The sequence below is a fragment of the Balearica regulorum genome, chromosome 1, assembly GCF_011004875.1.
Source record: "Balearica regulorum gibbericeps isolate bBalReg1 chromosome 1, bBalReg1.pri, whole genome shotgun sequence".
Classification (NCBI taxonomy): domain Eukaryota; kingdom Metazoa; phylum Chordata; class Aves; order Gruiformes; family Gruidae; genus Balearica; species Balearica regulorum.
Genome location: NC_046184.1, coordinates 218,306,514 through 218,330,498, shown reverse-complemented (window position 1 = coordinate 218,330,498; position 23,985 = coordinate 218,306,514). Strand labels below are relative to the sequence as shown.

Genomic DNA, 23,985 nt, shown 5'->3' with positions numbered 1-23,985 from the left:
CGAAGGCGAAGGCGAAGGTAAAGGCGAAGGAGAAGGAGAAGGAGAAGGCAATGCCAGACACGTTACAGCATCCCCTCGGCCAGCCGAGGTTTAAACACCACGTCCCGTCTGCCCCAGCTTCTCCGCTCCCTGCTGGGGCTCTGGGGCCAGGCACGGCCCTGGGCTCCTGACGCGTTTCGGTGCTCCGCATTGCGTGGGATTTTGCCCCCTGGCGGGCTCCCTGCCCGGCCCCCGAGGGAGGGGTGCAGGGACCAAGCGGTTGCTTCGTCCCCATTTTGGATGGCTCAAGTGTGCTGCAAAACATGCCCTGGTGATGGTGCCTATAAAGGAGCTGGGAGAGACCTCGGGGACACCCTGCAGCTGTGTGGGATGACGGCATGGGGCTGGGGGCTTCGCTCTGGGGCACCCCCCTCCCCAGCCTCGCAGGTGAGCACTGCCGAGATGGATTGGTGCTCCGTCCCATTCACTGCACTGAACGTTAGGACGGGATGCAAATTCACAGAACCCCAGACTGCTGGGGGCTGGCAGGGACCTCTGGAGATCATCTAGTCCAACCCCCTGCCAGAGCAGGATCACCCAGAGCAGGTCGCACAGGATGGCGTCCAGGCGGGTTTGGAATCTCTCCAGAGAAGGAGACTCCACAACCTCTCTGGGCAGCCTGTCCCAGGGCTCGGTCACCCGCAGAGGGAAGAAGTTTTTCCTCACGGTCAGGTGGAACTTCCTGTGGTCCAGTTTGTGCCCGTTGCCCCTTGTCCTGTCGCTGGGCACCACTGAGAAGAGTCTGGCCCTTCCTCTTGACACCCACCCTTTAGATATTGAGAAGTGTTGATCAGATCCCCTCTCAGGCTTCTCTTCCCCAGGCTAACCAGCCCCAGCTCTCTCAGCCTTTCCTCACACCAGAGATGCTCCAGGCCCCTCATCTTCCTCGCAGCCCTCCCCTGGACGCTCTGGGGCTGGTGGGGAGGGGCAGCCCTGGTCATGGGCGTGGGGACGTGACGCCTCCACAGAGGCCTGTCTCTGGGCCCCACTGTGGGGTCCACATGGTCCCACATCAACCCACCCCACTGTGCGGGGGTCTCCCGGCACCCCTGACCAAGGCAGGAGCGCTGCCCGCGCCGGCCCAGGGACCTGCCCGTAGCCCGCTGTGGGATGCCAGGGTTTATTAAAGCACATCAAGGCTGCCTGGTGTCGGCCGGTGTCACCCGTGTCCTGGGGATGGGGCTGTGCGTGGGTGCTGGGGGCACCTGTGGGGTGAGGAGGGAGGGAGAGGAGGAGGCTCTGGTGCGCGCAGAGGGCAGGATCCATCCCTGACTCCCTCCCAGCCCAGCGAGGGGCTGGAGAGCCATGGACAGCCCTGCCCCTGCCCCTGCCCCTGCCCCTGCCCTGGGGATGCCTAGCCCCACGGCTGCACCCTGCACCAGAGGAGCAGGAGGAGGAGGAGGAGGAGGAGGAGGGGGTGAAGGGCTGCAGGCAGGGGACAGAGTCCAGGAGGAGACACACACACCCCTCCGGACACCTCGAGCAGGACCCGGGCGGCAGGCATCGCTCTGCGGGATGCTCTGGATGCGGGAGGTCTGGGGATGTGAGGGGGCTGGAGAAGACCCCGGCTGCAGCCCCCCCACCCTGAGCTGCCCCCAGCCCAGGGAACCGCAGGATCCCCCGGAGACACCCCAGTCCCAGAGCAAATCTTTATTCCTGTGGGAGCCAGGGAAAGGTCTCGTCCTGGCTCTGCTGGCGTCTTGGGGCTGCCGGGGCGTCCCAGGGCCGGTGGCACCATGGCACGGCTGAGTAGTGGGGCTGTCCTCGTACCCCCAGCCCTCCTGCTGATCCGTCCTGTCCCGTCGGCCCCGTGAAGCTGGTGGCTCCCATTCCCGACCCCTTTCCCTCGCCGTGGTGCCGTGGCAGCGGTGGCATCTCGGCTCAGGATCCCGTGGGGGCTGCCAGGGCCGTGGCTGCCAGGAATAACCCCCAGAGGCAGGGGGGTTCCCCATGGATGCTCCTGCCTGGGGGTGCCAGAGAGGGGGAGTCAGGGGTAGCCTTGGGGGGAGGGGGGCAGGGGTCCTGGCAGGGGTCTGCCCTCCCCAGCTGCAGGGGGGCCCTGGGCCCTCATCGGGGTAGAAGGAGAAGTTCCTGATGAGGGCACCGTAGCAGGTCTCCACCGAGAAGAAGGTCCCCTGGCCAAACTGCCAGGCTCACTTCTACACTGGTCCATCCACTCCACCACGTTGTCCTCATCTTTCCAAAATTTTTGGCCCCATTCTACTCCCACTCGGGATGGCGCGCACAGGTATTTTCGCCGCAGTTTATCCACGGCAATCCTGTCCATGATGCCAATTTTACTGTTGCGAGAAGAGTACGAGTCTCACACGTGGCTGAGGGGGGCCCTCCCGTCGAGTGCCCAGGTTCAGGGAGGACCCCCTTGCTTTCTCAACTCCTTCTCAGGAGCCGAGGTGCGGCTAGGTCCAGTCTAAGTCCCAGACTTGCTCAAGGGTTCACGTCTAAAGCGTTACGCGCGTGGCCACTTAGCAGAGTCCACGTTTGCCTGTCGGAGCCCTCTCAAGGACCTTCACTGAGACACTGTCGCAAAGTCGAAAAGACAGGTCATTTATTGGGGCGGCAGATGAAACAAGTTCAGAATTTCACCGATAAATACACTTAGTGCAAAGATCCAGCTGGACATAATAGTTCAGCGCTTTTGTTAAGTGTACTTTCCCGGGGGAACACCCGACACAGTCAGAGGCACAAGTCTTACCAAAGAGGCGTCCCTGCTTGGGGCGGGGGGGGAGAGGTCCAGGCCCGTCGACCCGTTCTCATCCTCAGAATGGAGGGTTCTGAAAGCCAGATTTATACTGTTGGCGAGGTGGGACTCAGTCAAGTATTGTGTGCCGACTGGCCCTTGACAAGGCTTGTTGTGCTGTTGACTGGAGGAGGGGAGCAGCGGAGAACGAAGGCGTTGGGTACAGAGGCTGTGAGGCCTCCCCTCAGCCCCCGCGTCCCTTGGTTGGTTCCAGTGGCAGACCGTCAGGCACCACATCTGTCAAAAGGAGCAAGTCGCTCATCCCTCGCCTCTGGTCAGGACCCCTGCCTGGCCCCAGGGGCCCGCGGCCCCCCACCAGCACCCCCAGGACCTTCTCTGCCAAGCCGCTTTCCAGCCACGTGCCCCGGCCTGTGCTGGTGCCTGGCCTTGTTCCTCCCCGGGGCCGGACTTTGCCCTTGTGGAACTTGAGGAGGTGCCATTTCCCCAGCCCATCCAGGTCCCCAGACGCCAGCACACCCGCTGGGGCACCAGCCACCCCCACCCCCGGTTTTGTGGGTGCCAGTGGTGCCTGGTGCCAGCCCGTCCCCGCCGGGGTCGAGCACTGAGGGGGTTGCTCCCTCAGCCATGGGATGGGCAGTTGAACCACAGCATTAGGGATAGAGAAAATATTTATTTTCATAACACTGCAGATGCAGGGGTGCCCCAGGGGGGTTCCCGGCCCCGCATGCCCCCGGCAGCTCAGTAGCCAGGGAACCTGTTGCTCTTCTGGGACCAGCGCTGCCACCACGGGGGCTTGCAGAAGCGGATGTGGAGGGGCCGGCAGCGGCGTCTCCACCAGGCCTTGAGGCAGCGCCAGAGCCGGGCGCAGCCCTCCCGCAGGCACCGTCCTGCCCGGCACAGCCTTGGGGCTGCCCGGCCACACGCCCGGCCCGGGGGGACCTGCTGCTGGGCACCACGCTCTGCCAGGGTGCTCCTGCCTGGCCCCACGGGGTTGCTGCTCTCTAGGCCCACGGAGCCGTGCCTCTTCACTTCCATGGGGCTCCTCCTGCCCAGCTCCATGGGGCTGCTTCTGCCCAGCTCTGTGGGGCTTCTCCTGCCCAGCTCTATGGGGCTCATTCTGCCCGGCTCCATGGGGCTTCCTCTGCCCGGCTCTTTAGGGCTTCTCCTATGCAGCTCCGTGGGGCTGCTCCTGCCCAGCTCCTCAAGGCTTCTCCTGCCCTGTTCCACTGGGCTCTGCCTGCCCAGCTCCATGGGGCTTCTCCTGCCCAGCTCCCTGGGGCTGCTTCTGCCCTGCTCCATGGGGCTGCTCCTGCCCAGCTCCTCAAGGCTTCTCCTGCCCTGCTCCATGGCGCTGCTTCTGTCTGCACCTGTGTCTTTGTCCTTTGCCATGTCCCCATCCGCAGCCTTGTCCATGTCCACGTCCTCATCCACCCACGGCAACTCCGCTTGAAGGCACTGGGCCCACGCTCTGGTCCCACCGCAGGCTACCGCCGCCCCCCCTTGCCACAGGGCCAGATCCGTCTGCAGCTGCTTGCATTGCTGTTCGGTCACTGCCTGGGTGTCCCGGAGAGTGCGGATGAGGTCGAGGACAAGCTGCCCCTTGGCCGTGGCCATGGCTGAGTGGCTGCTGAGGGGCGGCTCCACGTCCACGGGGCTCTGCGGCCTGTCCCTGCCCTCCCCAGGGACCCGCTCTTGCTCTGTCCGCGGGGGCAGCTCCAGCGGGGGGTCCTGGCCAAGGGCTGGCCCTGGCTCTGCCACCGGCCCCTCGGCAGCCTTGGGGGGCCCCGGGCGGGTGAGCGCTGCCAGCTCCGCCATCGCACCATGCCAGGGCTCCGGGAAAGAATAGAGGGAGCTGAGGGAAGAGGACCTGCTCCCTGACAGGGAGCCCAGGGAGTCCATGGAGGCCAGCGGGGCCCACCGGGACAGGCGCTTCCTGCTCGGAGCCTCTGTGTTGTCCCTACAGAAGAGGAGAAGGAAGAGACCCGCTGCACCCCAGCCCCTCCGGTGGGACCTGCGGGCAGCACCCCCCCCATGGCCGGTGGGAAGGGCTGCCCAATGCAGGCAGGGGCAGGGCACGGGGCGAGGGTCTGGGGCAGGATCTGGGGGTCTCCCCAGCACTCACCACGTCTCCAGGGTCACCGTAGGCTTCCCTACTCCTCCGTCTGCCAGGGTAGAAGCTGCTGAGGGATGAGACAGAGTGAGCGGCCGGCAGCCCCCAGCACAGCCCTGGGTCGGGGCTGCTGTGGAGTGTTGGCTGTTTGCAGGGCGCTCGGTGCCGGGGCCACTCACCACTCGGCTTCTCTGGCTGGGCTCTGGCCATGCTCGTCCGACGCTTCGACTTCTTCCACCACTTCTGCAAGACCCCCAGAAGCGGGGTGAGATGGGAACAGCTCCCAGCCCCACACCACAGTCCCCCACGACACTCCACCCCACGCCACCCCACCCCACCCCATGGTGTGCCGCGGTGCGTGCAGTGTGGTGCGGTGCAACGGTCACCTACCCGGAGCCGCTTGGCCCGCAGCATGGCAGAGATCAGGCTGAGCTGCAGCACGAGCATCAGGAGCGGCAACAGCTCAGGCAAGGTGGGGATGTTGGAGCGCCCCATGGCACCGGCTGCGGTGCGGCCCTGGCACTCCGGTCACCAGCAGAGGCCCGCGGTGCGGGTCCCCGATGACTTCCTGGGTCCCCAGTGAGGGGACCCCCAACACTGCTGGTGTGGCAGAGGCTGAGGCTGCAGTCTGCCGAGACAAGGCCAGACTACCATGCACAGCGCCTGCTGCCTGCTCCCACGGGGCCCCCGCGCCCCCTTTTAATACTACAGCAGGCAGAGCCCCCCATTGTGACACGGGGCGCAGGCGGAGCCCCCCATTGTGACACGGGGCGCAGGCAGAGCCCCGCCTTTGTGACAGCGGGCAGCACCCCGTGCCCTTCCCGGGCGGTGTGGACAGATGCGAGGGGCTCAGGAGGGGCTGGGACGTCCCCCTGGAAATCAGGCGTGGCAGCTGATGGAAACCCAGTGTCTGCAGGATGGGGGACCCTGGCGGGGCTTCAGAGGAGGGGGAGAAGGAGAAGGCAAAGGCGAAGGCGAAGGCAAAGGAGAAGGAGAAGGAGAAGGAGAAGGCAATGCCAGACACGTTACAGCATCCCCTCGGCCAGCCGAGGTTTAAACACCACGTCCCGTCTGCCCCAGCTTCTCCGCTCCCTGCTGGGGCTCTGGGGCCAGGCACGGCCCTGGGCTCCTGACGCGTTTCGGTGCTCCGCATTGCGTGGGATTTTGCCCCCTGGCGGGCTCCCTGCCCGGCCCCCGAGGGAGGGGTGCAGGGACCAAGCGGTTGCTTCGTCCCCATTTCGGATGGCTCAAGTGTGCTGCAAAACATGCCCTGGTGATGGTGCCTATAAAGGAGCTGGGAGAGACCTCGGGGACACCCTGCAGCTGTGTGGGATGACGGCATGGGGCTGGGGGCTTCGCTCTGGGGCACCCCCCTCCCCAGCCTCGCGGGTGAGCACTGCCGAGATGGATTGGTGCTCCGTCCCATTCACTGCACTGAACGTTAGGACGGGATGCAAATTCACAGAATCCCAGACTGCTGGGGGCTGGCAGGGACCTCTGGAGATCATCTAGTCCAACCCCCTGCCAGAGCAGGATCACCCAGAGCAGGTCGCACAGGATGGCGTCCAGGCGGGTTTGGAATCTCTCCAGAGAAGGAGACTCCACAACCTCTCTGGGCAGCCTGTCCCAGGGCTCGGTCACCCGCAGAGGGAAGAAGTTTTTCCTCACGGTCAGGTGGAACTTCCTGTGGTCCAGTTTGTGCCCGTTGCCCCTTGTCCTGTCGCTGGGCACCACTGAGAAGAGTCTGGCCCTTCCTCTTGACACCCACCCTTTAGATATTGAGAAGTGTGGATCAGATCCCCTCTCAGGCTTCTCTTCCCCAGGCTAACCAGCCCCAGCTCTCTCAGCCTTTCCTCCCACCAGAGATGCTCCAGGCCCCTCATCTTCCTCGCAGCCCTCCCCTGGACTCTCCCCAGTAGTTCCCTGTCTGTCTGGAACTGGGGAGCCCAGACCTGGACACAGAACTCCAGCTGTGGCCACACCAGGGCAGAGCAGAGCAGAGGGGGAGGAGAACCTCCCTCGACCTGCAGGCCACGCTCTTCTCCATGCACCCCAGGACACCTTTGGCCTTCTTGGCCACGAGGGCACGCTGCTGGTTATGGAGAGCTTCTTGTCCACCAGCACTCCCAGGTCCTTCTCCGCGGCGCTGCTTCCCACAGGACACCCGCAACCTGTACTGGTGCCTGGGGTTATTCCTCCCTGGGTGCAGGACCCGACGCTCAGCCTTGTTGAATTTCATTGGGTTCCTCTTTGCCCAGATCTCTCTGTCCACATCTCGCTGAATGGCAGCGCAGCCTCCTGGTGTGTCAACCAGTCCTCCCAGTTCTGTATGGTCAGCAAACTTGCTGAGGGGACACTCTGTCCCCTCGTGCAGGTCATGGACGAATATGTTGAACAAGACGGGACCCAGCACTGACCCTTGGGGCACAGGGTCCATCCCCCGTGCCCACCCTCTCCCCTCGGCAGGACGAGAGGAACCAGGTCCTCACCTCCTACCTGTGGGTCCGCCAGGCCTGGCTCGACGCCCACCTCACCTGGGACAAGGACGCCTGCAACGGCATCAACGGCATCGACATCCCCAGCAGCTATGTCTGGTGGCCAGACATCATCCTCTACAACAAGTGGGTTGTGCTCAGCCCCCTGCACTGCTCCCGGAGCTGGGGGGGATCAGGCTGGGGCTGTTGGGGGCTACACGCCATATTGGCATCCTCAGGGCTGCGCAGCTGCACAAGCGGGAGGTCCTGGTGTGGGTGACACAGGGAGATGGTCGCCCCGACTGGGTGACAAGTTGTGGCCGGGGGGTGCAGGGGGGGCTGGCAGCAGCGAGCTGTGCCTGGCACCGACCTGCCGGTTGGGATAGGCCACCATGGGGGCGGCTGGTGCACAAAGCTCCCTCTTCGGGGAGCAGGGTGATACGGGGAGAGGACACGGCGTTGGGGGAAGCGCTTGGCCCTGGCCCCGCAGACCCTTGCTCCACGTGGGGCTCGGGGCCGTCCCGGCCCCACAGCCGTCCCTCCCCCAGCGCCAACAACCACTTTGGCAGTTCGATGGAGACCAACGTGGTGCTGCGTTCTGACGGGCACATCGTGTGGGACTCGCCCGCCATCACCAAGAGCTCCTGCAAGGTGGACGTCTCCTACTTCCCCTTTGACAGGCAGAGGTGCCGACTCACCTTCGGCTCCTGGACCTATAAAGGGAACCAGATCGACCTCCGCAACCAGCTGGACACGGGGCACCTGACAGATTTTGTGGAGAACGTGGAGTGGGAGGTGCTGGGCATGCCAGCCACAAGGAACGTCATCACCTATGGCTGCTGCTCCGAGCCCTACCCTGACGTCACCTACACCCTGCTCCTCCGCCGCCGTGCCTCCTTCTGCATCTTCAACCTGCTCCTGCCCTGCATCATGGTCTCCTTCCTGGCACCCCTCGGCTTCTACCTGCCAGCCGACTCGGGGGAGAAGGTCTCGCTGGGGGTGACGGTGCTGCTGGCCCTCACTGTCTTCCAGCTGCTGGTGGCAGAGAGCGAGCCGCCCTCGGAGAGCGTCCCGCTCATTGGTGAGCCTCGACAACGCCCAGGACCAGGGCGTCTGTGCCGGGGTGATGGGCAGCACCCATGGGTGGCTGCGGTGCGCGGAGGGGGGTGTGCGGGTCTCTGTCCCCTCCACCGCAGCATCACGGCCCGTTGCCCACACAGGGAAGTACTACATCGCCACCATGACCATGATCACGGCCTCCACCGCGCTGACCATCTTCATCATGAACGTCCACCACTGCGGCCCAGGGGCCCGGCCTGTGCCCCCCTGGGCCAGGCGGCTCATCCTCCACCACATGGCCCGGCTCTGCTGCGTCTACGAGGTGGGCGAGAGCTGCAAGAGCCCCCAGCGGGCACCATATGGGCGGGCAGGCAGGGGGGATGCCGGCATGCCGGGCGAGAGTCCTGAGGAAGGGGAGGTGGGCGCTAAGGCAGGGGGCCAACTGGGGCTGCACCAGCTGCAGGGCTGAGGGGTCCCGGCCCCCCAGGCAGCTGCACCAGGGCGTGTGCCCACGTCCCCCCATTGCACCCTGCGCCCCTGGAAATAAACCCTGGAGCGTGTTTCCTGCCTCTCCTGCCTGGGGATCGGGGGAGGGGTCACGGGGCTTCACTGCATCACCGGCACCAGCGGGCGTGGGCTGGGGGTGTGCACGGAGTGGGCAGCAAAGCGGTGTGGGACCCTTCTCTCCGTGGGGCCGTGCCCGGTCCTTGCAGCCTCATCTGGAGCCGTGCAGAGGTGGGAGGGCTGGGCAGAGCCTTTCCCTGCGTGGATGTGGATGGATAGATGGATGGATAGATAGATGGCATCGTCTGCCGCCTCGACAGCCAGGGGACACAGGGGGGGACATGGGGCGGGGGGGGTGGGGGGCAAAGGAGGGAGTTAGGTGGTCTCACCGAGCTGTGGGGCGCAGCCCGGGGGGACCCCGGGACGTGGCACGTTGCGTGGGGGGCGCAGGGAGACACAGGGTGCCGTCCCGGGGGGCAGTGGGCACGTCCTGGGGAAAGGGGGGACGTGGAGACGCGGGGCCCACAGACACAGAGGGGAACCAGCCTGGTGCCTGAGGGGAGCGTTCCGGAGCTTGGGGATGCTGGGGGGGGGGATTCTGGGGGGATGGGACCATGGCCAGCTGGGGGGATGCTGGAGAGAGGGACACCATGGCCAGCTGGGGGGATGCTGGAGAGGGGGATGCTGCAGGGGGGATGCTGGAGGGGGGGCCATGGCCAACTGGGGGGATGCTGGTTGGGGTGCTGGGCGGCCTGTCCCAGGCTTGGGGGGTGCATGCCAGTGTGCCCAGCGCTGAGCCCCATCTGTGCCCGCAGGGACCCCGGGGTCCCCTGCCCGGCTCCTCCTGCCCCTGCTCTGCTGGGCCCTGGCCTCCTGCCACACCGGTAAGTGGGGTCTGTGGGGGGGCTGCGGGGGGCACGGCCAAGTCCAGGCTCTGTGCCCTGCAAGGTGCCTCTGTGGGGGGCTGGGACTGAGCCGTGCCCCTCGTCCCCTCTGTGGGACCCTGCCCTCCTGCCCACCCTGGAGATGGGGGGTCTGGGGGGGCAACTCTTGTCCCCCCGCCTCACCCGCCTCTGCTCCCCCAGGTGCCATGGCCCTGCAGCCCCCCAGCATCACTGTCCTGCAGACGCTGTCAGAGCCCCCCCGCCTGGGTGAGTGACCCCTGGGGGCATTGCAGGGGGGCCTGGGGATGGGGGGCTGCGCTGACACCCCCGGCCGGGGGAGGACAGGGGGAGTTGGCCCTGGCAGATGAATGGGGTGCATCCTCCACCCTCAGCTGAGATTTTGGGGTGCTGGTGAGGTGGGGCACGTTCCCCCTTTGGTGGGGGCTGCACCTATGGTCAGGGTCAGGCTGGCCCAGGGGGCAGCGGGGCCCTGGCAGCCCCTCTGACCCTGCGTCCCGTCCGGCCTCAGGCGAGAGTGTGACGGTGTGGTGCGAGGCGGTGAGCAGCCTCCCCGAGCTCACGCTGCTCTACTGGCTGGGGAACGGCTCCTTCGTGGAGAAGCTGCACCCGGACGGGGCCGTGCGCGAGGGGACGGTGCTGTGAGTACCGGGGTGGGGGGTCCCAGGGGTGCAGCGGGGCCACCCAGGGCTCTGGGACTGGCAGGGAGGGGAAGCCCTGGTCGTGGGGACGTGATGCCTCCACAGAGGCCTGTCTCTGGGCCCTGCCGTGGGGTCCGCATGGCCCTGTGTCCACCACTCCCACTGTGCGGGGGTCTCCCGGCACCCCTGACCAAGGCAGGAGCGCTGCCCGCGCCGGCCCAGGGACCTGCCCGCAGCCGGCTGTGGGACCCCAGGGTTTATTAAAGCACATCAAGGCTGCCTGGTGTCGGCCGGTGTCACCCGTGTCCTGGGGATGGGGCTGTGCGTGGGTGCTGGGGGCACCTGTGGGGTGAGGAGGGAGGGAGAGGAGGCGGCTCTGGTGCGCACAGAGGGCAGGATCCATCCCTGACCCCCTCCCAGCCTGGCGAGAGGCTGGAGAGCCATAGACAGCCCTGCCCCTGCCCCTGCCCTGGGGATGCCTGGCCCCACGGCTGCACCCTGCACCAGAGGAGCAGGAGGAGGAGGAGGAGGAGGTGAAGGGCTGCAGGCAGGGGACAGAGCGCAGGAGGAGACACACACACCCCTCCGGACCCCTCGAGCAGGACCCGAGCTGTGGGCATCGCTCTGCGGGATGCTCTGGATGCGGGAGGGCTGGGGATGTGAGGGGGCTAGAGAAGACCCCGACTGCAGCCCCCCCACCCCGAGCTGCCCCCCAGCCCAGGGAGCCGCAGGAACCCCCGGAGACACCCCAGTCCCAGAGCAAATCTTTATTCCTGTGGGAGCCAGGGAAAGGTCTCGTCCTGGCTCTGCTGGCGTCTTGGGGCTGCTGGGGCGTCCCAGGGCCGGTGGCACCATGGCACGGCTGAGTAGTGGGGCTGTCCTCGTACCCCCAGCCCTCCTGCTGATCCGTCCTGTCCCGCCGGCCCCGTGAAGCTGGTGGCTCCCATTCCCAACCCCTTTCCCTCGCCGTGGTGCCGTGGCAGCGGTGGCATCTTGGCTCAGGATCCCACGGCGGCTGCCAGGGCCATGGCTGCCAGGAGGAACCCCCAGAGGCGGGGGAGGTCCCCGTGGATGCTCCTGCCTGGGGGTGCCAGAGAGGGGGAGTCAGGGGCAGCCTTGGGGTGCGGAGGGGGCAGGGGTCCCGGCGGGGGTCTGCCCTCCCCAGCTGCAGGGGGGCTCTGGGCTCACCTGCGCTGAAGACGCATGCCAGGGTCTTGCATCGCTTCTCTGCCAAAGAAAACAACCGTTTGCACAGCTGCTGCACGCAACGTACCGTGCCGCTCCTCGCCCCTCCCCAGCCATGCCACGCTGTGCCATGCCACGCTGTGCCGTGCTCTGCCGCTAAGGGCCCCTTTGCAAACCCCAGGGGAGAGCGGCTGGGAGACGTGCAAGGATGCGCGTCCAAAGGCAAGCTGCCCCCCTCGCCCTCCCCACCATCGAGACCCCCTTTCCTGGCAGAGTTGGTGGGATGGGGCCACCCCCATTCCTGCACCCCACACCCCGATGGCGGGGAGGGACCGTCCCCCCAGGAATTCACCTTTCACCCACTCGCAGTTGTAGGTGCTGCTTGCGCCCTGGGAGCGGAGCTGGATGAAGGCTCTGTTCCCATTGTGGGTGATGTTGGTGACCTCGAAGATCTCAAAGGGCGGGATGAGGACCTCCTCCTCATCGGTGAAGAAGGAGAAGTTCCTGATGAGGACACCGTAGCAGGTCTCCACTGAGAACAAGGTGTCCTTGCCGAACTTCAAGGCTTCAACTTTCCGTAGGGAGGCAGAGGTGAACTGGCCAAAGCGGATGGATTGGTGCTGCTGGGCGGTGAAGCGGATACCCCGGATGCCCCGGTAGACGTGGTGGCATTTTTGGGGCTGGGTGTCCCGCAGGATACGCAGGGCCTCGCTCAGGAGGAAATGCAGCACCTTGAAGTGGAAGGTGTTCAGGTATTCCTCGCGGGAGCGCCCGGCCACACGCACGGCTGCATTGAACTTCGTGTACGGGTCGCACTGCCAGGTGTATGCCAGCAGGGCGACCGCATGCTCCCGCCGCAGCGCTGGCACACGGGAGACATGGTGCGGCTTGCTCTGCCATTCAGCGGCACCTTTCTTCCAGGCCTCGGCATAGTCCTTGTCGGTGAACTCGGTGCGGTTGAGCTCCTCCAGCTCCTTCTCCATCATGCGGCTGCAGCCCTGGTACTGGTCATCGAAGGAGCTGGGGGCCATGTCCAGCACCTTGAAGGGGTGTTGGTCTTGGCAGTGCCGGGGGCTGGCAGAGTCCAGGGTCCCGGACAGCAGCACCAAGCCCAGCACCAGGTGCTCCATGGCAGGCAGAGCCCCCCCAGGAGAAGCACCCAGCTGCCGCGGTGCCGTGGGCAGGGAAGCGGCCGGTTCCTCCGCAAGGGGCTGGGGAAGTGGGGGAGCGAGAGCAGGGTCAGCTCGGGGAGGGCGGCAGGGCCTGTGAGGGGGCTGCGGAGAGAAGCGGGGCAGGCTGGGCGAAAGCACCCCCAGTTGCATCCCCAGCCAGGGGCACCCCGCTCGGCACACCTCCCATCACCGGCCCAGACCCCGACCCCGTGACTTGCATTAAACCCTGCCAACGGGCGGGTGTCCCCAGCGCCTGGCACCATGGCCCTGGCAACTGCAGGTCTGCGGTGTCCCCCGCCGGGAGCAAACCCCTGGGGACCCCCCGTGGCACAGAAGGAGAGCTGAGAATCGGCTGATCGTTCTTTTTATAGCAGCCCTGGCCAGGATTGCTGGGGCCCGGATCCAGCCCCCGCCTCCTGGTTATTTTTACCTTCCCACCCCCGAGCGCCCAGAGCAGCCGCTGCCCCCTCCTGCCCTGCAGCGTGGCTGTGGGGGACGGTCAGGAACCCCCCATGGGATAAATTGCCTTGGCTTTAAGCTGGGTGCGGGTGCCGTCCCGCCTCGCGGGGGCTCTGCCTTTTCCTGCAGCACCTGACCCCAGCTCTGGCCCTGCTGATCTGGGGCCGGGTGCTTGCACTGACTCCCCCATCACGCTGCTGAGGACGGGGCAGGTTGTGGCACAGGTGGTGCGGAGGCGAGGGGCATCTGCGGTGCTTCAGCCCCAGCCCACAGCCCCTGGGTTTGGAGGGGCTTAGAAGGCAGGAGGCAGGGCAGGGTGCAGGCAGCAGGGCTGGGGTCAGCCCGGTCCCTGCCCGTTCCACCACGAGCAGCTCTGGGCCAAAGGAGCGGCCCCGTCCCCTCTCCCACCCTGAGCAGCACCGGTGCCGCCGCTCCCCCACACCCTTCCCTTGAGCAGGGACCCCTCTCCAGGTTACAGGACCAAGACACCCCGTACCCGACACAGGCACCAGCGGGCTGCCATGTGGCAATTTTTGCATGTCTGCGCTATTCAAGATCCGTACAGGAAGCTTACACCATCAACTTTGCATCCCGTCCTAACGTTCAGTGCAGTGAATGGCACTGAGTGCCAATCCATCTCGGCCATGCTTACCCTCGAGGCCACACCAGCACAGCACACAGCGGCTCCCAGCAGGGCTGCAGGGTGACCCCAGCCCCGTGTCCCCAAGGTCTCTCCCAGCTCCTTTCCAGCCACCATCACCCGGGTGGGTTTTGCAGCACACTTGAGCCATCCAAAACGGGGGCAAAGCAACCACTCGGTGCCTGCACCCCTCCCTCGGGGACCTGGCAGGGAGCCCCTGTGAGGGACCATGCCTTGAGCGGACTGTCTCAAAGCTTGTTTGCAACCCTGGTAAGCTCATTGCAAGACTTCCTGATGGTTTGGCTGAGCCCAGTTACCATGAAGGGATCAACAGGGATCAAAGAACAGTCACGTCACTTTGCGGGGGGGGGGGGTGGGCTATGTCCAGACAGGGGCAACCAGGAGCCCCAACTTCCCCCCCCCGCCACTCCCCACTGCTGGACCAGGGAGTCGATGGAGGCCAGCGGGGCCCACCGGGACAAGCGCTCCCTGCTCCACCCCTCCCTGCTCCCCCTGCACAGGAGGAGAGACAAGGCACCCCGCTGCACCCCCTGCCCACGTGGGTCCTCCCCCAGCACCAGCGGTGGCCGCGGGTGCCCCATGGGGGTGGCTCGTCCTGAGCACCCCCCGTTCCCCGCAGAGCTGCAGGGTGGGAGCTCCACCAGCACCAGGGAAGAGGAGCCCCACAGCGGGACCCCCACCCCCACTGGGGCTGCCCCGGCTGCAGGGCTGAGGAGTCCCGGCCCCCCTGGGGCATGAGCTATAGAGAGAGACCTCGAGCTCTAGAGATGCACAGATAGAGCGGTACAGACAGAGCGGCATACATACAGCTGTGTAGGCACCGCTGGCTGGCAGGACCCTGCTGCCCGAGTATGGAATACCCACCGGATCCCTTCTTCCTTTGACCAGTCTTGTACCACTGCAGCTGAAAAATGCTGAAACATGCGACCAGTTATCGCTTTGAATCCCTTCAAGAAGGGGAAGTGTACTAAACCACTCCTTCAGACTAAGGACTGTATTTTTCCCAGTGGCAGCCGTGACGGCTGCAGCCATGGGAGCTCCTGAAATGACCTCCACTCCCACCACTATGTATTTTTTACCCCCTGAGGGTCATAGTGGGCCACTGTAGTTGATCTGCCGGGTGTGCCACAGTGTTTTCTTGTCCCGGATATGCAGGGGAGGTGCCTTACTTGGATGGTCTTTGTTAAATTATAAACGACATCGTGAGCAGGCAGCTACCGCTCGATCACACGGCTTTACCGAGACGGGCCATCCTCGGGCTATACCTTCCCCATACAAATGGGCTCGCCCGCTGTGGCCTCGTTTCCCGTGCAGCCATTCAAGTAAGCGTTCCCATTTGTGGTCATCGCTCACGACATCCATGTCCTGTAGTGGGGTGAGGCTATCGATTTGTTGGTTGAAGTGGGCAGCGATAGGAGCTGATCAGTCCTGTCCTGTCACCCACCCAATACACGACACCCTTTGTTCTCCTAGTTCTGCAATTGTTTCCAACTGTCAGCGGTTTGCCAGAGCGGGACTCTCTTTACCTGCCAGTCGTTGGCTGCCCAGAGACCCACTCGCTCTGTGGATCCCTTAAAACCAGCAGATGAGTCGGGATAGATATGGCTGGTGCCATGTCGGGCGGCCGGTAGGTCTGCCCTAAGCTCCCCTACTTGTGCGCTTCCTTTACCTGTTCCTGTGCTTAACTTTTCCCCCGGGGCCACTTCCAGTGTCACCACCTTATACTTCCACTCATGGGTTTGCCTCTTAGATGGTGCATCAGTGAACCAGACCCCTGGAAGGTCACTGCCTTCCTTCAGAGGAGGTGCCCCCTGAATCACAGACGCTTTGCTTGGCGGGATTTGCAATAACACCGTGCTGTCTCTGTCTTCCTGTAATTTAGATACTTTAATGCTGCCTTCTGTAACCGATGTGGTTTCATCGGTACCGTCCAGACAGGCGTACCATTTCCGGGCTGTAGGCTTCTGGGCAACGCCTGCACCCTCGCGCGCTGTATCCAGGAGATGGAAAGGCCCCCGAATGATCAGATCTGTCCTTTTCTTGCCTGTTCCACTCGCTTCACTGCTCGCACTAAGGACAGCGAGCCTTTGCAAGGTCTGACTATCTCATTTTGGTGGCATTGAAAGAGTGGGAGCTAAGCTCTCGCAGTCTCTCTGGCCCTTCTGGTCCCTTTGGCCACAGGTTACAATGGGAACATGCCCCGTGGCACTCCCATCGGCAAGGCTCTACGCCACAGAGCGTTAACGTTCCTTATCGAACTTGGGTTTGAATGCTGGTTCAATAATTCACTATTTCTTGTACAAACTCACTCCAGGTGGGTATCGGCGGATCCCTATAGTTGGGTCTCCCTGCTCAGGGTGCACGGTAAGGTCCAGCATTAGCCTCCTGAGTGGCTCGGACCCCATCCTGGACACTGGCTACATATGTCTTCAGGCTGTCCGTGAGGCCACGGATAAGGGGAGTTAATCATGCACATCAACACGTCCCTTGTACATCGCTTGAATGCAGGCTACCTTTTGTACAGACGCAGCCACGTCAGAGAATCCTGATGTTTTGATAACAAGAGGATCTCTTCTTTCTTGCCAGCCCACTTGGCAGCCCACGTAGTTAATGAGTAGTTACAATTGCCCGGTGCAGCGGTTAAAAGAACTCCAGGGCCCCAATAGCCTCCTGCTTCTTCCTCGCTCGGCAAGATTCGATCCTCCCCGTAAGGGAGACTCAACACACATATTCTGTCTCGTTTGTAGTTTCGGTTTTGATCAGTGGTCATATAGGCACGGGTTCTGGGGTAAGATCGGAATCTTCCACCAGTTCACCGTTACCATTATCATTCCAGATGTCTCCATCCCATGTCTCGGGATCTGCACGGCGCATTAATTTGCAGACTTGTTTACCTGAGACTGAGAACAGCATTTGATTTAGGAAGAGATTTCACTTTTCCTGCAGTTGTTTTTCTCACCCTTCTGCTCAGGCCAACAGCATTTCAAGTTCCCCATTCCCTGGTTTTAAGCTTTGGTTTTCAGTCTAAGGGCAACTACTCGTGTCTCCAATTTCTCACTGGTTGCGTTCTCACTGGTCAAAGAGGTTTTCGATATCTCCTTTTGTGGTTTCAAAGAGGCATATTCTACATCTGCAGTTCATTTAGGGGAAGGAGACTTTTGGCTTTCCTTTGCACACAAGACAAACAAGCCCCAACGCTGCACTAACGATTCCTTTGCCTTTACCTTTTTTAATCTTTTCCGCACTTCTCCATTGGTCTATCTGCTCTACCACATTGTCCTCATCTTTCCAAAATTTTTGGCCCCATTCTACTCCCACTCGGGATGGCGCGCACAGGTATTTTCGCCGCAGTTTATCCACGGCAATCCTGTCCATGATGCCAATTTTACTGTTGCGAAAAGAGTACGAGTCTCACACGTGGCTGAGGGGGGCCCTCCCGTCGAGTGCCCAGGTTCAGGGAGGACCCCCTTGCTTTCTCAACTCCTTCTCAGGAGCCGAGGTGCGGCTAGGTCCAGTCTAAGTCCCAGACTTGCTCAAGGGTTCACGTCTAAAGCGTTACGCGCGTGGCCACTTAGCAGAGTCCACGTTTGCCTGTCGGAGCCCTCTCAAGGACCTTCACTGAGACACTGTCGCAAAGTCGAAAAGACAGGTCATTTATTGGGGCGGCAGATGAAACAAGTTCAGAATTTCACTGATAAATACACTTAGTGCAAAGATCCAGCTGGACATAATAGTTCAGCGCTTTTGTTAAGTGTACTTTCCCGGGGGAACACCCGACACAGTCAGAGGCACAAGTCTTACCAAAGAGGCGTCCCTGCTTGGGGCGGGGGGGAGAGGTCCAGGCCCGTCGACCCGTTCTCATCCTCAAAATGGAGGGTTCTGAAAGCCAGATTTATACTGTTGGCGAGGTGGGACTCAGTCAAGTATTGTGTGCCGACTGGCCCTTGACAAGGCTTGTTGTGCTGTTGACTGGAGGAGGGGAGCAGCGGAGAACGAAGGCGTTGGGTACAGAGGCTGTGAGGCCTCCCCTCAGCCCCCGCGTCCCTTGGTTGGTTCCAGTGGCAGACCGTCAGGCACCACATCTGTCAAAAGGAGCAAGTCGCTCATCCCTCGCCTCTGGTCAGGACCCCTGCCCGGCCCCAGGGGCCCGCGGCCCCCCACCAGCACCCCCAGGACCTTCTCTGCCAAGCCGCTTTCCAGCCACGTGCCCCGGCCTGTGCTGGTGCCTGGCCTTGTTCCTCCCCGGGGCCGGACTTTGCCCTTGTGGAACTTGAGGAGGTGCCATTTCCCCAGCCCACCCAGGTCCCCAGACGCCAGCACACCCGCTGGGGCACCAGCCACCCCCACCCCCGGTTTTGTGGGTGCCAGTGGTGCCTGGTGCCAGCCCGTCCCCGCCGGGGTCGAGCACTGAGGGGGTTGCTCCCTCAGCCATGGGATGGGTGGTTGAACCACAGCATTAGGGATAGAGAAAATATTTATTTTCATAACATTGCAGATGGAGGGGTGCCCCAGGGGGGTTCCCGGCCCCGCATGCCCCCGGCAGCTCAGTAGCCGGGGAACCTGTTGCTCTTCTGGGACCAGCGCTGCCACCACGGGGGCTTGCAGAAGCGGATGTGGAGGGGCCGGCAGCGGCGTCTCCACCAGGCCTTGAGGCAGCGCCAGAGCCGGGCGCAGCCCTCCCGCAGGCACCGTCCTGCCCGGCACAGCCTTGGGGCTGCCCGGCCACACGCCCGGCCCGGGGGGACCTGCTGCTGGGCACCACGCTCTGCCAGGGTGCTCCTGCCTGGCCCCACGGGGTTGCTGCTCTCTAGGCCCACGGAGCCGTGCCTCTTCACTTCCATGGGGCTCCTCCTGCCCAGCTCTGTGGGGCTTCTCCTGTCCAGCTCTGTGGGGCTTCTCCTGCCCAGCTCTATGGGGCTCATTCTGCCCGGCTCCATGGGGCTTCCTCTGCCCGGCTCTTTAGGGCTTCTCCTATGCAGCTCCGTGGGGCTGCTCCTGCCCAGCTCCTCAAGGCTTCTCCTGCCCTGTTCCACTGGGCTCTGCCTGCCCAGCTCCATGGGGCTTCTCCTGCCCAGCTCCCTGGGGCTGCTTCTGCCCTGCTCCATGGGGCTACTCCTGCCCAACTCCTCAAGGCTTCTCCTGCACTGCTCCATGGCGCTGCTTCTGTCTGCACCTGTGTCTTTGTCCATCTCCATGTCCCCATCCGCAGCCTTGTCCATGTCCATGTCCATGTCCCCGTGCACGTCCTCATCCACCCACGGCAACTCCGCTTGAAGGCACTGGGCCCACGCTCTGGTCCCACCGCAGGCTACCGCCGCCCCCCCTTGCCACAGGGCCAGATCCGTCTGCAGCTGCTTGCATTGCTGTTCGGTCACTGCCTGGGTGTCCCGGAGAGTGCGGATGAGGTCGAGGACAAGCTGCCCCTTGGCCGTGGCCATGGCTGAGTGGCTGCTGAGGGGCGGCTCCACGTCCACGGGGCTCTGCGGCCTGTCCCTGCCCTCCCCAGGGACCCGCTCTTGCTCTGTCCGCGGGGGCAGCTCCAGCGGGGGGTCCTGGCCAAGGGCTGGCCCTGGCTCTGCCACCGGCCCCTCGGCAGCCTTGGGGGGCCCCGGGCGGGTGAGCGCTGCCAGCTCCGCCATCGCACCATGCCAGGGCTCCGGGAAAGAATAGAGGGAGCTGAGGGAAGAGGACCTGCTCCCTGACAGGGAGCCCAGGGAGTCCATGGAGGCCAGCGGGGCCCACCGGGACAGGCGCTTCCTGCTCGGAGCCTCTGTGTTGTCCCTACAGAAGAGGAGAAGGAAGAGACCCGCTGCACCCCAGCCCCTCCGGTGGGACCTGCGGGCAGCACCCCCCCCATGGCCGGTGGGAAGGGCTGCCCAATGCAGGCAGGGGCAGGGCACGGGGCGAGGGTCTGGGGCAGGATCTGGGGGTCTCCCCAGCACTCACCACGTCTCCAGGGTCACCGTAGGCTTCCCTACTCCTCCGTCTGCCAGGGTAGAAGCTGCTGAGGGATGAGACAGAGTGAGCGGCCGGCAGCCCCCAGCACAGCCCTGGGTCGGGGCTGCTGTGGAGTGTTGGCTGTTTGCAGGGCGCTCGGTGCCGGGGCCACTCACCACTCTGCTTCTCCGGCTGGGCTCTGGCCATGCTCGTCCGACGCTTCGACTTCTTCCACCACTTCTGCAAGACCCCCAGAAGTGGGGTGAGATGGGAACAGCTCCCAGCCCCACACCACAGTCGCCCACGACACTCCACCCCACCCCACGCCACCCCACCCCACCCCATGGTGTGCCGCGGTGCGTGCAGTGTGGTGCGGTGCAACGGTCACCTACCCGGAGCCGCTTGGCCCGCAGCATGGCAGAGATCAGGCTGAGCTGCAGCACGAGCATCAGGAGCGGCAACAGCTCAGGCAAGGTGGGGATGTTGGAGCGCCCCATGGCACCGGCTGCGGTGCGGCCCTGGCACTCCTGTCACCAGCACAGGCCCGCGGTGCGGGTCCCCGATGACTTCCTGGGTCCCCAGTGAGGGGGACCCCCAACACTGCTGGTGTGGCAGAGGCTGAGGCTGCAGTCTGCCGAGACAAGGCCAGACTACCATGCACAGCGCCTGCTGCCTGCTCCCACGGGGCCCCCGCGCCCCCTTTTAATACTACAGCAGGCAGAGCCCCCCATTGTGACACGGGGCGCAGGCGGAGCCCCCCATTGTGACACGGGGCGCAGGCGGAGCCCCGCCTTTGTGACAGTGGGCAGCACCCCGTGCCCTTCCCGGGCGGTGTGGACAGATGCGAGGGGCTCAGGAGGGGCTGGGACGTCCCCCTGGAAATCAGGGGTGGCAGCTGATGGAAACCCAGTGTCTGCAGGATGGGGGACCCTGGCGGGGCTTCAGAGGAGGGGGAGAAGGAGAAGGCGAAGGCGAAGGCAAAGGAGAAGGAGAAGGAGAAGGAGAAGGAGAAGGAGAAGGAGAAGGAGAAGGCAATGCCAGACACGTTACAGCATCCCCTCGGCCAGCCGAGGTTTAAACACCACGTCCCGTCTGCCCCAGCTTCTCCGCTCCCTGCTGGGGCTCTGGGGCCAGGCACGGCCCTGGGCTCCTGACGCGTTTCGGTGCTCCGCATTGCGTGGGATTTTGCCCCCTGGCGGGCTCCCTGCCCGGCCCCCGAGGGAGGGGTGCAGGGACCAAGCGGTTGCTTCGTCCCCATTTCGGATGGCTCAAGTGTGCTGCAAAACATGCCCTGGTGATGGTGCCTATAAAGGAGCTGGGAGAGACCTCGGGGACACCCTGCAGCTGTGTGGGATGACGGCATGGGGCTGGGGGCTTCGCTCTGGGGCACCCCCCTCCCCAGCCTCGCGGGTGAGCACTGCCGAGATGGGTTGGTGCTCCGTCCCATTCACTGCACTGAACGTTAGGACGGGATGCAAATTCACAGAATCCCAGACTGGTGGGGGCTGGCAGGGACCTCTGGAGATCACCTAGTCCAACCCCCTGCCAGAGCAGGATCACCCAGAGCAGGTCGCACAGGATGGCGTCCAGGCGGGTTTGGAATCTCTCCAGAGAAGGAGACTCCACAACCTCTCTGGGCAGCCTGTCCCAGGGCTCGGTCACCCACAGAGGGAAGAAGTTTTTCCTCACGGTCAGGTGGAACTTCCTGTGGTCCAGTTTGTGCCCGTTGCCCCTTGTCCTGTCGCTGGGCACCACTGAGAAGAGTCTGGCCCCTTCCTCTTGACACCCACCCTTCAGATATTGAGAAGTGTTGATCAGATCCCCTCTCAGGCTTCTCTTCCCCAGGCTAACCAGCCCCAGATCTCTCAGCCTTTCCTCACACCAGAGATGCTCCAGGCCCCTCCTCATCCTCGCAGCCCTCCCCTGGACTCTCCCCAGTAGTTCCCTGTCTGTCTGGAACTGGGGAGCCCAGACCTGGACACAGAACTCCAGCTGTGGCCACACCAGGACAGAGCAGAGCAGAGGGGGAGGAGAACCTCCCTCGACCTGCAGGCCACGCTCTTCTCCATGCACCCCAGGACACCTTTGGCCTTCTTGGCCACGAGGGCACGCTGCTGGTCATGGAGAGCTTCTTGTCCACCAGCACTCCCAGGTCCTTCTCCGTGGCGCTGCTTCCCAGCAGGTCACCCCCAACCTGTACTGGTGCTGGGGTTATTCCTCCCTGGGTGCAGGACCCGACGCTCAGCCTTGTTGAATTTCATTGGGTTCCTCTTTGCCCAGATCTCTCTGTCCACATCTCGCTGAATGGCAGTGCAGCCTCCTGGTGTGTCAACCAGTCCTCCCAGTTCTGTATGGTCAGCAAACTTGCTGAGGGGGACACTCTGTCCCCTCGTGCAGGTCATGGATGAATATGTTGAACAAGACGGGACCCAGCACTGACCCTTGGGGCACAGGGTCCATCCCCCGTGCCCACCCTCTCCCCTCGGCAGGACGAGAGGAACCAGGTCCTCACCTCCTACCTGTGGGTCCGCCAGGCCTGGCTCGACGCCCACCTCACCTGGGACAAGGACGCCTGCAACGGCATCAACGGCATCGACATCCCCAGCAGCTACGTCTGGCGGCCAGACATCATCCTCTACAACAAGTGGGTTGTGCTCAGCCCCCTGCACTGCTCCCGGAGCTGGGGGAGATCAGGCTGGGGCTGTTGGGGGCTACACGCCATATTGGCATCCTCAGGGCTGCGCAGCTGCACAAGCGGGAGGTCCTGGTGTGGGTGACACAGGGAGATGGTCGCCCCGACTGGGTGACAAGTTGTGGCCGGGGGGTGCAGGGGGGGCTGGCAGCAGCGAGCTGTGCCTGGCACCGACCTGCCGGTTGGGATAGGCCACCATGGGGGCGGCTGGTGCACAAAGCTCCCTCTTCGGGGAGCAGGGTGATGCGGGGAGAGGACACGGCGTTGGGGGAAGCGCTTGGCCCTGGCCCCGCAGATCCTTGCTCCACGTGGGGCTCGGGGCTGTCCCAGCCCCACAGCCGTCCCTCCCCCAGCGCCAACAACCACTTTGGCAGTTCGATGGAGACCAACATGGTGCTGCGTTCCGATGGGCACATCGTGTGGGACTCGCCCACCATCACCAAGAGCTCCTGCAAGGTGGACGTCTCCTACTTCCCCTTTGATGGGCAGAGGTGCCGACTCACCTTCGGCTCCTGGACCTATAACGGGAACCAGATCGACCTCCGCAACCAGCTGGACACGGGGCACCTGACGGATTTTGTGGAGAACGTGGAGTGGGAGGTGCTGGGCATGCCGGCCACAAGGAATGTCATCACCTATGGCTGCTGCTCCGAGCCCTACCCTGACGTCACCTACACCCTGCTGCTCTGCCGCTGCGCCTCCTTCTGCATCTTCAACCTGCTCCTGCCCTGCATCATGGTCTCCTTCCTGGCACCCCTCGGCTTCTACCTGCCAGCCGACTCGGGGGAGAAGGTCTCGCTGGGGGTGACGGTGCTGCTGGCCCTCACTGTCTTCCAGCTGCTGGTGGCAGAGAGCGAGCCGCCCTCGGAGAGCGTCCCGCTCATTGGTGAGCCTCGATGGCGCCCAGGACCAGGGCGTCTGTGCCGGGGTGATGGGCAGCACCCATGGGTGGCTGCGGTGCGCGGAGGGGGGTGTGCGGGTCTCTGTCCCCTCCACCGCAGCGTCACGGCCCGTTGCCCACACAGGGAAGTACTACATCGCCACCATGACCATGATCACGGCCTCCACCACGCTGACCATCTTCATCATGAACGTCCACCACTGCGGCCCAGGGGCCCGGCCTGTGCCCCCCTGGGCCAGGCGGCTCATCCTCCACCACATGGCCCGGCTCTGCTGCGTCTACGAGGTGGGCGAGAGCTGCAAGAGCCCCCAGCGGGCACCATATGGGCGGGCGGGCAGGGGGGATGCCGGCATGCCGGGCGAGAGTCCTGAGGAAGGGGAGGTGGGCGCTAAGGCAGGGGGCCGACTGGGGCTGCACCAGCTGCAGGGCTGAGGGGTCCCGGCCCCCCAGGCAGCTGCGCCAGGGCGTGTGCCCATGTCCCCCCATTGCACCCTGCGCCCTGGAAATAAACCCTGGAGCGTGTTTCCTGC

The 23,985-nt window shown here is 64.1% G+C and overlaps 3 protein-coding genes and 1 long non-coding RNA gene across 8 annotated transcripts in view; 3 read left to right on the top strand and 1 right to left on the bottom strand.

Annotated features, from left to right (window-relative positions):
- The first annotated feature begins 5,785 nt into the window (after positions 1 to 5,785).
- Positions 5,786 to 8,870, top strand: LOC142600012 (neuronal acetylcholine receptor subunit alpha-10-like). Its single transcript, XM_075742812.1, has 4 exons — positions 5,786 to 5,878; positions 7,335 to 7,489; positions 7,891 to 8,423; positions 8,563 to 8,870. Exons 1-4 carry the CDS (start codon positions 5,786 to 5,788, stop codon positions 8,868 to 8,870), a joined length of 1,089 nt encoding a protein of 362 aa, XP_075598927.1.
- Positions 8,871 to 9,648: 778 nt separating this feature from the next.
- LOC142599987 (uncharacterized) lies at positions 9,649 to 10,496 on the top strand. Its single transcript, XR_012833475.1, has 3 exons — positions 9,649 to 9,789; positions 9,991 to 10,056; positions 10,319 to 10,496. It is a non-coding gene; the product is annotated as an uncharacterized LOC142599987 (long non-coding RNA).
- A 786-nt stretch (positions 10,497 to 11,282) lies between these two features.
- LOC142599984 (erythroblast NAD(P)(+)--arginine ADP-ribosyltransferase-like) overlaps positions 11,283 to 23,985 on the bottom strand; it is a 32,333-nt gene continuing 19,630 nt past the window's right edge. The window contains exons 1-4 of one of the 5 annotated variants that reach the window (XM_075742766.1): positions 14,790 to 14,840; positions 11,986 to 12,844; positions 11,637 to 11,675; positions 11,283 to 11,529 (exon numbers count right to left, since the gene is read on the bottom strand). In XM_075742766.1, coding sequence (XP_075598881.1) covers positions 11,447 to 11,529; positions 11,637 to 11,675; positions 11,986 to 12,763 — 900 coding nt within the window. In that variant the 5' untranslated portion in view covers positions 12,764 to 12,844; positions 14,790 to 14,840 and the 3' untranslated portion in view covers positions 11,283 to 11,446. Of the gene's footprint in view, positions 11,530 to 11,636; positions 11,676 to 11,985; positions 13,102 to 14,732; positions 14,841 to 23,985 lie in introns of those variants that run through there. The other 4 variants (XM_075742764.1, XM_075742758.1, XM_075742763.1 and 1 more) reach the window with 4 other exon arrangements.
- Positions 21,224 to 23,887, top strand: LOC142600011 (neuronal acetylcholine receptor subunit alpha-10-like). Its single transcript, XM_075742811.1, has 5 exons — positions 21,224 to 21,272; positions 22,143 to 22,216; positions 22,352 to 22,506; positions 22,908 to 23,440; positions 23,580 to 23,887. Exons 1-5 carry the CDS (start codon positions 21,224 to 21,226, stop codon positions 23,885 to 23,887), a joined length of 1,119 nt encoding a protein of 372 aa, XP_075598926.1.